The sequence below is a fragment of the Phyllostomus discolor genome, chromosome 3, assembly GCF_004126475.2.
Source record: "Phyllostomus discolor isolate MPI-MPIP mPhyDis1 chromosome 3, mPhyDis1.pri.v3, whole genome shotgun sequence".
Lineage (NCBI taxonomy): Eukaryota > Metazoa > Chordata > Mammalia > Chiroptera > Phyllostomidae > Phyllostomus > Phyllostomus discolor.
In genome coordinates, this window is record NC_040905.2 from 104,794,332 (window position 1) to 104,807,107 (window position 12,776).

Genomic DNA, 12,776 nt, shown 5'->3' on the forward strand with positions numbered 1-12,776 from the left:
ATCCCCGCCTCCTCGCGGTGCCTGCCGGGAGCCCTAGCGGCTTCCGTTTGCTCCGGACCCCGAAACTTCAACTCCCGTCGGCCCCGGCGAAACCGCAGCGGAGCCGCGCGGACACTGCCGGAACTCGTAGTTCCGTCTTCTGCCGCGCTACCTAGCCAGCAACGGGAACGCACAAGGCCGAGAACTACCACGGTGAACGTACGGGTGGCAGCAAGAGGTCGGCCCGCCGCAGGCGTGGGGTTGGCGCTGAGGCGGTCGGAGGTGATTGGGGTTGGGTGGGAGGAGATTTGCTCGCACACACGAGGAAGGTTGAGCCGCCGCTGGAGTGCGGAGTCGGGACTGGAGCTGCCGCCGCGACCACGCCAGGGATTTTGTCGCTAGCCCACAGCTCTTCTTCCTCGCCGCTTCCAGAGGTCAGCGCGGCCTGCTCCTTCTCGGCCGGTCGCCCCCGCCTCCATTTCCCGCCCTCTCTCCATCACACACACGGCCCCCCCGATCATGGATCCGGGCAGTGGTGGTGGTGGCGGTGGCGGCGGCGGCGGGAGCAGCAGCGGCAGCAGTAGCAGCGACTCGGCACCCGACTGCTGGGACCAAGCGGACATGGAAGCTCCCGGGCCAGGCCCATGCGGCGGCCCCGGTGGTCCCTTGGCCGCAGCGGCTGCCGTGGCAGAGGCCCAGCGTGAACACCTCAGTGCGGCCTTCAGCCGGCAACTCAACGTCAACGCCAAACCCTTCGTGCCCAACGTCCACGCCGCCGAGTTCGTGCCCTCCTTCCTGCGGGGCCCGGCTCAGCCGCCGCCACTCCAGGCTGGCGCCTCCGCCAACCACCACGGAGCCGACAGCGGCGCGGGAGGCTCTTCGGGTAAAGGGTTGGGACTTGGAGCAGCCCTAAGACATGGGGGGAGGCCAGGCTGCGAGGGCGGGAGCTGCGGCCCGGGGACCTGGGCCCATCTAGGGTGGGATGGTGATGCGTTATGGTCTGGCGGCGCGCCTCGCAGTGCCAGGGGATCTGGGACCCGGCGGCACGTGGGGCGCTGACAGCGGCGTCCGGCGCCGGCAGTCTTGGGTGGGGCGGCCCGAGGCCGGCGAGTCGGCCTGCGTGCGGTGGCCGTGGCGGAAGGCCGGGCGGGGCGGGAGAGGCGCGCTGGGGACGCTTGCGGGGCCAATGGCCCTCCCCTTCCCTAGGATCACAGTCACCCACTGGAGGTGGAAACTGTAGGGAATCGAAGAGGGGGCGGCAGCGGGGTCTGTAACAGCAGGCCTAGGAGTGAGGACAGATGAAGTCAGAAGTCCGTTGAGTGGGCATTGAGAAGTACGAGGAGCTGGGGAGAACGAATGCTGAAGTTTCCCTTCACCTTTGGCCTAGGACAGAGAGCGTCTCTTCCTGCAATTTCCATTATTGAAACTAATTACGTGTTAAATATCTATGGGCACCGAACTGGCCTGAAGGAATCCCAAGATGCATTGCAGTCTTGTGATCCGGCCGAAACTGTTGGCTGTCAATACAAAGATCTTTTTCACCCTTAGCATTTTGTAAGCTTGTAAAGTTCACAAAATAACACAAAGTTAGAATACTTGACTTAATGTGGGTAGGGAGCTACATTAATTCGTGTTAAGTGGAACTTGTACTTTAGTCCGTCGGTGACAGGTTTAGAATTTTCAGTGTGTCAAAATCGTTTTTGTTATTCAGGTTGCTTGGTATAACGAATTCACTTTTCTCTATGTTCATGCGTCAGTAGTTCGTCTATTCAGACACTTGAGCATTTGTTATAACTTAATAGTCACGTGCTGTTCTGACCATAGGTAGGTAGACAAACTTTCAGTGATTTCAAGTTCGGTCTTTAAAAATCTTCCTGTATTTAGGGAATGCTTCAGGGTATGCTTTCAGGTATTGATTTTGGAGGAATATCAATTGAGAGAACATAAGTATTCTCCCTATATAAAAGGTGCTTATTTTGGGGGCTGTCAGTAGTGGTGTAAAGAGAAAAAGGAGAGGGCTGATTGTCCTTGCATTTTAGCCAGGTTATGGAACTGGATCATAGCTGTTCCCAGCAATTTGAGAGAGCAGATTGTTGATTTCTCTTTTAAGTTTTATACTGTAGTATTTCTCAGATAAGTGGACACCATAAAAGTGCTCTACTTTAGCTTCTTCAGAAACTTTTGCTACAGTTTTCTCTCTAGAGGCAAAAAGAGACTTTGGAGAAACACTTTTGCAAGTATGTACATATGTGAGTACATAGTTTGGATTTGGTTGTTTATTGACTGGTATTTCTTTTACTTGTGTGAGTGATTGATGTTTTCCCTTTGAGCAAGGAAGTTTAGTTTTTATTTCTTTGCTTAGATCAGGCCTCTTTGGCTACTTAAACTAGTCCTCTTACCAGTTCCCTAAAAGTGCCTGTTCTCAGTGCCTTATCATTGCCAGATCCCTTTTATCCAGACATTTATCTTCTTTGGCCCTCCCTCCTCACTCTGGAGCCACCAGCACCACTCTGGTTAGACCTATTTGCAAGTCTATCTTCCATCAGCCATCAGGGGATAGCTATCCTTAGAGCAGTGGTCTGGAATGGTGGTCGTTATTGAGTGACTAGGCATTACCTCTTGCCCAGGAGAATGTTTCCTCTTCCTGATATTTGCTAATTTGCAATTTTACTCTTAATCAGCTTTTCTGTGACCTACTGAAAGTTAGAGATGTAAAAATTTGTAGGAAAGTGTTTATAAGAAAAGCTCATACATTATGGTCAACTTTTTCTTTTTTATCAGAGACCTATTTTAGTATTACAGACTTTACCAGCTGCTTCTACAAAATGTCAGTTAATGTTGGATATCTATATGAAAAAGAGTGGATTTTTAAATTGAGGTCCTGAGTTTTGTGGGACTTTTGGATTGCTGTACCAGCCCATTCAAGTCCATAAAATACCATCAGAGCAGAAAATTATGCTTAGAGAAGCTGGGGGGTGTGGGGGGGGGGCGGAGAATGGAAATAGAATTTAGATTGAAATTTACAAAGGACGAACCATAATGTTAGCAATTTTTTTATAGTGAGGAATTAAACAGTAGGGCTAACTTGTTCCTTTTTGTTGTTAAGCCATAGCTGAAATTTGTGGTAGGTGTGTTTTTAGACTGGATACCAGAAGGGCTCTTGAAGTAATGTAGAGGTAGAGCACGAGAATGAAAAACTTTTTAAAATATCTCTGACTAGGATGAGTATGTCATTTCTTTTGAAAATAGGCTAGTTTCTTTGCTGTTTTTGAAAATCTATAGGGGTGTTGCAGGCAATCAGTAGAGGAAGATGCTTTTAATTGATTTTTTTTTTTTAAGAGTAGTAACATGCTTTTGTACAAAGTGTCATTCACCTTCACTGGAAGGCTGGCTGCTGGTTATGCCTTTTTCCAGGCATCCCAGCTTGGGATTCAGTGTTGACCTAGAATCTCTTTGAAAATTTAATATAGGGTTCCAAAGACAGGATTAAGTATAACCCATTCAGGTATAATTCATTTTAGTTCAATTCTCTGCAGATCCAAGTAAATTGGCTAGGTAATGTTCTTTAACGTAGAGATCCTAAAATGAATAAAAATATAGAAGACAAGGGTTATGTGTACTAGAACAAACGTTTTCTATGATAAAATGTATTTATTTTAATTTCCAGTTTGCACCTCGTTCATTGCTTTTTTTTTTTTTTTTTTTTTTTAAGTAAATGAGGAAAAGGTTTAGCAGCGTTAATCAGGGTTACTTGGTGTCTTAGCTCCTTTGGTCTGCAAATTACAAAATATTACAGCTGATAAACAACAGAAATTTATTGCTCACAATTCTGGAAGCTAGAAGTCCAAGATCAGGGTGCCAGCCTGGTTGGACAAGGGCCCTCTTCTAAATAATTAGACTGTTGACTTCTTTCGTCCTCATAAGGCAGAAGGGGCAAGGGAGCTCTCTGCCGCCCCTTTTGTAAAGACAGTAATCCGATTCTTGAAGGCTCCGCTCTTTAGAGCCCTCCACAGGCCTCACCTAATACCATCACTTCAGGTATTAGAGTTTTCAACCTAAGGATTTGTGGGTTGGGACACAAATATTCAGACTACTTGGATTTTAGAGCAGCTTGAGCTTCAAAGTAATGGTGTAGTGTTCTTTCTGCTGTTTCACCCTCAGCACCTCTCAAAACTCTTCCATTAGAAAATAAGTATCGGATAAAACCAGCAGTCCTCAGTATAGATCCCTAGAGGAGGAGGATTTATCTCCAGAGTGTAGCACATTGTATTGTGGAACTTGAATTTTAAAGAGAAATGTTTGTTTTGTAATGTTTGGTTTCTACTGACTGCCTTTTTTGCGGGGGACGGATTTTCTTTTCCTTTTTTTTTTAATGATTGAGGTATTCATGTAGCCTTTTTAAAATGTACTTTTCAGTGGTTTTTAGCATATCCACAAAGTTATGCAGCAATCATTACTTGGTAGATGCTTGTTAATCACAGAATAGTCTCCAAGGTGACATCTCCAGAATAGAGAAGATACAGAATCAAGGTGGTAATGACTGTTTCCTCCAGAAGACTCTTACACTTTATTATTTATTATTAACCATTACCTGTTGGCTGATAGATAATTTTAGATTGATAAGGTTCTTGGCTTTAGATTTGTTTCCCTTTTCTTCTAAGACTGAAATGCCTGCAATAACAATTCTGGTATAAAGGATTTTTCAGGCTTTTGTGCAACAGTGAATGGAGTAAAGTATGCAGAGGTCAGGGAAAAGTATTGCACCTGGAGTGGTTTTTCCCCCTACCTTGGTTTACTGATTATTAGTTTATTGGATCCAGGCTCTTGTTTCATGATTTTATATGCTTGAATGATTTGAGTGGGAGGATTTAGGGAACTAGTGCTATGCCATGTTGAACAGTTGTTTAACCTGTTGGAAATTTTGACTGGGAAGAAACTGCCTTGGATCAGGTTTTATTTAGCGCAGTGAGTATGTGGCTTTTTATGTTCTCTGTCCTTTTTTTTTTTTTTCACTTTTTCTGCAACCATACTGCATGAAAAGGCAGCAATTAAAATTTATCAGAGCAAGGTAGGGAAATATTGTAGAGGACAATGTAGAGGACAGATTTTAAGCCTTGTTTTACTTGTTTTAGTTTAGAGGGGAGGAAGTGTCAGTGTTGAAATAGTATTATCTTTTTAATACTATTAAGAGAAAGGTTGAAGAGAAAGGAAAAAAAGATTTGATAACCTTTTGGGGTGAGTGAGCAATATTAGAAGGGAAATTTTTGAGATGTGAATCTCTGGTTTTACTCAGATATATGTGTAGCAGTTAATGAACTGCCTACAGAATGCAAGATGCTGTTTTAGGCACTTGTAATGACACCACCAAGATGAGTCTAGAAAGGATTTATCTTAATGGAAGACACAACATAGTAACAGGCTTATACAGAGGGTGTAGAGGGCTTTCAAAGCTAAGAAGAGTAATTGTTCACAGGTTCCCTTATGTAAATAATTTCAATCTTATCACCCTAATCATGAAAGGAAAGATCTATCTATTATAAGTGTTGTGAATACCTTAAGTTTTTAAGTTTGCTAGGAATTTGCTAGAGTTGAGTTTCGGGTATCTTTTTACACTACCTGTCTCTTTCATATTAAACAGCAGTGAGTTTAGTTATTGTGATTCTCACTGGTGTTTCTGTGGAGCATGTTAATTTAGAATGTCATCATTCTGCTCATAGTTCTTGGCAATCTTTGGGGAGCAAGATTTTGTTTACTAGTTGACTATTGTTGATTGTTCTGAGAGCCTCAGATTCCTTTTTTTAGCTGTCATTTAGCTTTCATACCAAAGTTTCTTAAGAGTTTTGCCTTTGTTTCCAGTAGATTTTAACAAAGCATTACTGGGCTACAGATGTATTTGTTTGTTTGTTTTTGTTTTGTGTTTTTGTTTTTCATAAATGGCTTTGCTATAAGGAAATTTAGTTGTTATAGTACTTCAAATTGAACCAGGTCCCCATTATAATTCTACTTTCCAGGTGAGAGAAACAGTAAGGATTTTTTTTAGCATCTTTCAGTAGCCTGAGAGTGGTGACACCAAATTCCAAACCCGGTTATTGTTGCATGTCACTTTACTAGGAACAAACAAAACATGCACCTTAGAATGTCACTGGGGCAATTTCCTGGTTGACTATTTCTGTAGAACTCCTCCAGTAGGTTACCCTACTACTAAGCAGTCTTTGTTTATCTCCTTTGGGTGGTTGATTTTGGTTGCAGGTGGGTGTTTTTCTGTTACCTTTGTACCTTATTGTGGCTGACTGAAATAGTTTTGGTTTGTGTACTTTAAATATGCCTCAAATTGTTTTTCAAGTATAGTGGTACCTCGGTACTTGTTGTTGATTCGTTCTGGAACTCCTGACGAGTACCGAAACCAACAAATACTGAATAATGAAACATTTTTTTTTTCTCTTGGGGAGTGGCCTTGTGACTCATACAAGTTCTGGCAAGTGTGATGAGTCCCCAGCAAGCACCGAGTGCTGAAACATTTTTTTCTTGTCAAAATACTACAAGTACAGGGTTTGACAAGTTCTGAAGCCAATGAGTACTGAGGTATAACTGTATATAGAGTATAAAATCATAAATAAGACTGCTTGGTTTGTTTGGAAAATACAGTGGAATTATAGTTATCTACAGAAAGTCTGATCAGGTTGATATGTGGCATTGCATTCGTGACTGAATAAATAAATAGGTTCTTAGAATGTTAGGAATAGAAGTGACCCTAACAGTAAGACAACCTCATCATTTTTGGATAAAGAAACTGTAGCCTGGAAATGCTAAGTGAATGCCTAAGGTCATTCAGAAGAGTTAATGACAGTTGAATCTACAATCCAAATTTGCCAACTATTAGTTTGGTGCAGTCTCCACCACACCATGCTGTTTAATAATGGAAAATAGGGTATGCCAAAAGCTAATTACTACAACCAGTATGGATTTTCTGAGTGGCCTTAGAGTTTGCCTGTCTTATATTTCATTTCTTTCTCCCATTTTCTGATGTATTTTTTTTAACTTATTGGATTTATTGGGGTGACATTGATTAATAAAATTATATAGTTTTCAGATATATAATTCTATAATACATCAGCTGCATATTGTATTGTGTGTTCACCACCCCAAGTCTTATATTTCATTCTTAAAAGTTTTTGTAATTATAATGGGGTTTTGAAATGCTTGTTGTGATAAATTTATTGAGCAGTTACCACATGCTTAATACACCCTTATTTTTACAACAATCTTTTGAGGTATAGGGACTCTTGACCCATTTACAGATAAGAAAGTTAAAGCTCAGAGAAGCTAAGTAAACTATTGAGGTGACATCCAGGAAAATATGGAGGGGCTAGGATTAGAATGTAGGTCTGATTTCAAAGCTTATTCTAGTAACAGTGAGTCTGCTTGTCCTTTTCTTGTGACTCGATATTAAGGTATCTTTTTGGCTGAGACACTTTTTCAGAAACTGCCCATGAGTTGGTGGACTATGGCACAGTCTCCATATCTGTCTCAGTAGTAACAGAGTGACATTGTCGTAAGTAGGCAGTGTTACAATTTAAAGTCATATTTTGACATTGCTTCTTCCTGCATTTTAGGAAATGATGATGGAAAATCCTTTCAACAGCTCTGTTCACTGTCTGTAGCATTGTGCCTTTTTACTTTGGGAGGGTTAGATAATTAAATCAGCACCACAGTAATTTTATGCATTGTGGTCTTTTCTTTCTGATAATGTGCTTTTACTATTTTCCAGTATTGTCTGTGGGAGAAAAATACCTCAGTGTGCAATTCTGGTAAGACTGTATGGTTACCTAAGTGCTAGAGAATTTTTACTCAAGCTATACTTTAATATTTCTTGAACATAGTTTCTTTACCCTTCTTAGAAAACTGGCACATATAAAATTTTTTTATTGTATTTAATCCTAATGGAAATGTGGCAAACATAGATAGACACTAAGGGATGGTAAGAAAAGTGAAGTGGTAAGACTACAGGGAACTAGTGAGCCATGAAAATGAACAGAAAACTGCTGAAGTTAATTCAGTAAAAATTGGTTGTATATTCTATATAATGCACTGTGTGAGCCTGTGGAGACTACAAGAATAGACAGAAAAGTTTCTATATTTCAGAAAACCACAGTCATTCTGGAAGTCTATGTCCTAGGGATCAAGAACTAAGATAATATACAATATATGGGTACCTATAATTGAAAGAAGGGTCATATCTTAGAGGAGTTCAGAAGAGAAATCATTAGTCCTTCAGGGTGGTGATTGGGCAGTGGGATAGAAGGGGAAAATCAGGTAAGATAAGTTTGTATGATAATTGAGAACCACGTGGCTATTTAAGTAAATTAAAATTAAATTTAAAATTTAGTTCCTCCACAGTAGCCATCTTTCAAGTGCTTAATAGCCACATGTGGCTAGTGACGGACATGTTACAGCACAGATATAGAACATTTCCATCATTGAAGAAACTTATATTGAACAGAATTGGCACAGTTTCTCAGTTTAGTGTAAGACTTTTGTGACTTCTGTGACAGCACTGCAATTGCTTTTTTTTTTTTTTTTTCTTTAATGAACACAGCATTTAGCTAACGGGACTGAAATTTTAGTTAAGGTAACCATTTTAAATATCACTGATTAGTGTGTAAAGAAGATTAAAGATTAGTTTTTATATCTAAAGCAGTACAAATTTAAATTGCTGATTTATGAAATATGGATTAAGCACTTCAAGGATTGGCCAAACATTTGTGTTTAAAACACCTTGAATCAAATCATAATTTTCATTCTCTATCCCATGTATGTGGAGTCCCTTTGATCTATGATCAATCTTTTTTAAAAAATCTATATTCTTTTCAACAATTGAGGTGAAATCCACATGACAATATTAACCATTTTAGAGTGAACAATTCAGCTGTATTGAGTACATTAGTGTTGCACAATTACCACCTCTATTTGGCTCCAAAATATTTTTGTCACCCCAAAAGGGAACCCCTACCCATTAAGCAGTTACTCCCCATTTCCTTTTCCTCCCAGCTCCTGGCAACCATCAGTCTGCTTTCTGTCTCTATGAATTTACCTATTCTGAATATTTCATATAAATGGAATCATGCAACATATGTGACCTTTTGTGTCTAGCCGGCTTATTTCACTAAGGTCAAATTTTAACAATTTAGAAATCCACGGTATCATCTATGTCAAATTACTGTCTTCTGTTAAAATCTTTTCCCTTCTTTCCCTGGTCAGGTGGCACAGTTGGTTGGAGCATCGTCCCATGCACCAAAAGGTTTCAGATTGGACCCCAGTTGGGGCCGGTACGGGAGGCAGCTGATGGATGTTTCTCTCTCGCGTCAATTTTTTTTCTCTTTCCTCCTTCCTTTCTCTTAAAAAAATAATAAATCAGTAAATATATCCTTGGATGAGGATTAAAAAAAATCTTTTCACTTCTTGTTTTAAAATTTGTGGTAATTTTCCTAGATCACAACCAACCAGTTCATTAGTCTTCCTTTATCACAAACGATAGTGTTAGTTTCTCTTTTTAATTTGGGGTGTGACCGTTTTATTCAAAATTGGTACACTCAGATAACTTTTCCACTTAATTAGAATTGTTCCTTTTTTCAATACTTGACAAGGGTGTTTCTGAACATGGAAATACCACTGGAAAATATGAAACCCTAATTTCATTCCTCGGGAGGTTTACTAACTTCTCTTTCACTAGCAGATATGAACCATGCAGGATCTGAGAAGTCAAGGTCTAATAATGGTTATCTGTTTGCTAACCATGAACAAAAGACTCATTAGTAGTCAGTAAAATCTGGATGTGATATGCAGTATGAATAAGACCAGAGTGGAAGCAACAAGAGAAGGTTGCTTGTACTTGTGTGAAGGCTGGGTAAAATTATACTGAGAAGTTTAAATTTAAAGAACATTTTGCTGTGTCTGTGAGTTTTCTGGCTCATCATTCCAAAATGTCAGTTGGCAAACATTGCTAGCATTACCATTGGGTTTATAATGTGATCCATCATCTGAATACATAGAAAGCTTTTTTTACAGCATAACAAAACTGGTCAACTTCTTATTTTTGAGCCTTTTAATATCATCATGACCCTGTATATTAAGCATTTCTCTTATTTTTTAATTTTTCCATTACACTTTACATTCAATATTATTTCATATTAGTTTCAGTATATTAACATTTAGTTGTTTATGGTACTTGACTCTACCTCTGCCTCTCTGAGCTTTACAAACTTAAGATAAACATATAAATGTAGGATGTTTTGGAAAATAAAACTGAAGAGGATTTTTCATTATGCTGCATTATGCAGCCATGTGGAAGTGGTCTCATGACTGATGTCACTGTCTGAAGAAGTACTTTACAGCCTTATGCATATGCAGTATTGTGTATTTGTAAATCTAAGAGCTGGTTCTAGAAGTAGGTGGTCAGTTGTATCTACTATTTGGTTTTGAAAAGCTCAGTTATAGTTTGGTAGCTATCTTATTAGGCGATGGAAGAGGAACCTGCCATTACCAGTCATCCCTTTTTCCTGCTTTAAAATATTTGTACATCATAACTTAGTTTACTTTTACCAACTGATTCGCAACAGAGGCTATTTGAGAAAATGCAAGGTAGCACTTGAGTAACTTGGAAAAGCCCAGTTGAATCTGATATGCCTGTATGGTAGACGAGTAGTCATTGTAGTATTTCATAGGTTTTGATGGGATTTAAGTAAGGTGGCAATCAGCACATAAAAGCTCAATAAAAATTAGTTGGAGTTAGGATAATTTGCCACCACCTCCGCCCATCAACTTGTGATTGCTTGGTATCTCTGTCTGGCCCATAATAGACACTCAGTATATGACAAGGTCTGTCTAGAAAGTATCTAGCCATGTACTATGAAAAATAGACATTTATTGAAGAAGATACAAGAAACATTGTACATAGGACAGTTATGCCTCAGCCCTCTTCAAAATAGGCACCTTGGGACCTCACATAGTTCTCCCAATTGCCATCAGCTGCCCCATCATATTTTCCTGAATCTCATTGACAGTCTGAAATCTCTTCTCTTTCAAAGGTGATTTTAGTTTGGGGAAAAGCCAGAAGTTGCAGGGTGCCCAATCTGGGCAATAGGGGGCTGAATCACCTAGGGGATTTGTTGTTTTGCCCAAAAAAACCCTGCATGAGACATGAGCAGGAGTGTTGTCGTAATGCAGCTGCCAATCACCAGTTGCCCATAGCTGTGGCCTTCTGAATCAGCTGAATAGTTTCTGTGGAGGAATGTTCCAGCATAGCACAAAATGTGATGCAGATTTGTTGCTGTACTTGCTCAGTCATTCTGAAATTGATGGCCACACAGTACACGTGTTCACCTGATGGTATCTACTGCCCCCACTGACTAGTACAGGGAAGTTGTTATTGTTTACACATGCTCATTCCAGTTCACTCTCCTTGGCTGCCTTGTCCCATTAACGTCACACAGACCTTTCTCATTATAGTGACAATGACTGGACTTTTTTTGTACAGACCTCATGTTAGTTGATAAAATCGAGTTGATACTCAATACATGTTAAGGGGTGAAGACTGTCATTTGTTCCTTGTGTGCTAGGTGCCAGGAGTTGCCACTTAATTGACACTACACTTGTCAATTAAAAATGCATTTGTTAATGTATTTTTTTTTTCATTTAATCCTTTCAACAATCCTGTCAGGTTAGTGGCTGATTTTCCATAATTCCAATGAAATAATTACACCTCACAACTTGTTAGTGACAAGCCATGATTTAAAGTCAGGAGTCATCTCAGTTCTAGCCTCTTAGCACTACTTCATGCTGCCTCCTCCATCTCTAGGGCAGCATATGAACCTTACTCACTTAGCACTGCCTGGCTTACTCTCAAAATTGAAATTTTTTCCTTACCTTACCCATAAATTTTGCTTTGAGATGGGAAAACAAAGAAAGGTTAATCTATATTATGTCTGAAGTACAATTCCTGTTCCCCTCTAAACCTAGTTCAAATGATACCCCCTCACCCCAGTTTCTATTGATATCCTGCTAATCAGTCACATAGGCTGGGGTCATCTTAAACTTTTCACTCTTTCTTCCTACTCCTGTCACATGTTGTGTCTATTACCATTGCACTTAACCCCATCTCTGGTTTTACTGCTCAGTTATCATAGTGGCATGCTTTCTTGTAGTAGTGATGTTGGTCTTTCCACCTGTAGTGTTTTTCCCTGTCTAGTTCCGTCTATATTCTACCAGAGAATAATCTTCCTAAGTGATACTTGACATGTCACTTGAATCAAAAAACCTTGATTACTCTGTACCTTTCAGGGACAGGAAATTGCTTTCTTCATCATTACTTGGAGGATTCGTGTGACTTCAAATTCTTTGATGTCTTTGTGTAATATTTTGCAGATTCTTTAAAGCAAGGACACTTTCATATTGGAGTATCATTTAGGTTTATCAGATACAAAAAATTAAACATAGTTTGGTATCAGTATACCTCTTTTCTAGTGATATTATAAGTAGATTTGCAGTGTGGAAACTGGATTGTTGTTTGATTTTAGAATTCTAACATAGGACAAAACTGGCATCATTATAATCACCTTTCTAAGGTGTTGTAAGGGCCTTATATATATTTTGGGGGATTTTATATGAGTTCCTTTATTTTCTTGGGTATCAAATGTAATTTGTTCAAGCATCATGATGATAACATCTGATTATAGGATTTTAAAAGGGCTAAGCATAGCCTTCTTGGACTAGAGCTACCAAGAGGAAATTTAGGAAAGTAG

At 40.0% G+C, this 12,776-nt stretch overlaps 1 protein-coding gene across 2 annotated transcripts in view; it reads left to right on the top strand.

The window, feature by feature from the left end:
- The first annotated feature begins 253 nt into the window (after nucleotides 1-253).
- The window catches only part of GSPT1 (G1 to S phase transition 1), a 33,913-nt gene continuing 21,390 nt past the window's right edge, over nucleotides 254-12,776 (top strand). The window contains exon 1 of one of the 2 annotated variants that reach the window (XM_028523278.2): nucleotides 254-862. In XM_028523278.2, coding sequence (XP_028379079.1) covers nucleotides 499-862 — 364 coding nt within the window. In that variant the 5' untranslated portion in view covers nucleotides 254-498. The remainder of the gene's footprint in view (nucleotides 863-12,776) is intronic. The other variant, XM_028523284.2, reaches the window with a different exon arrangement.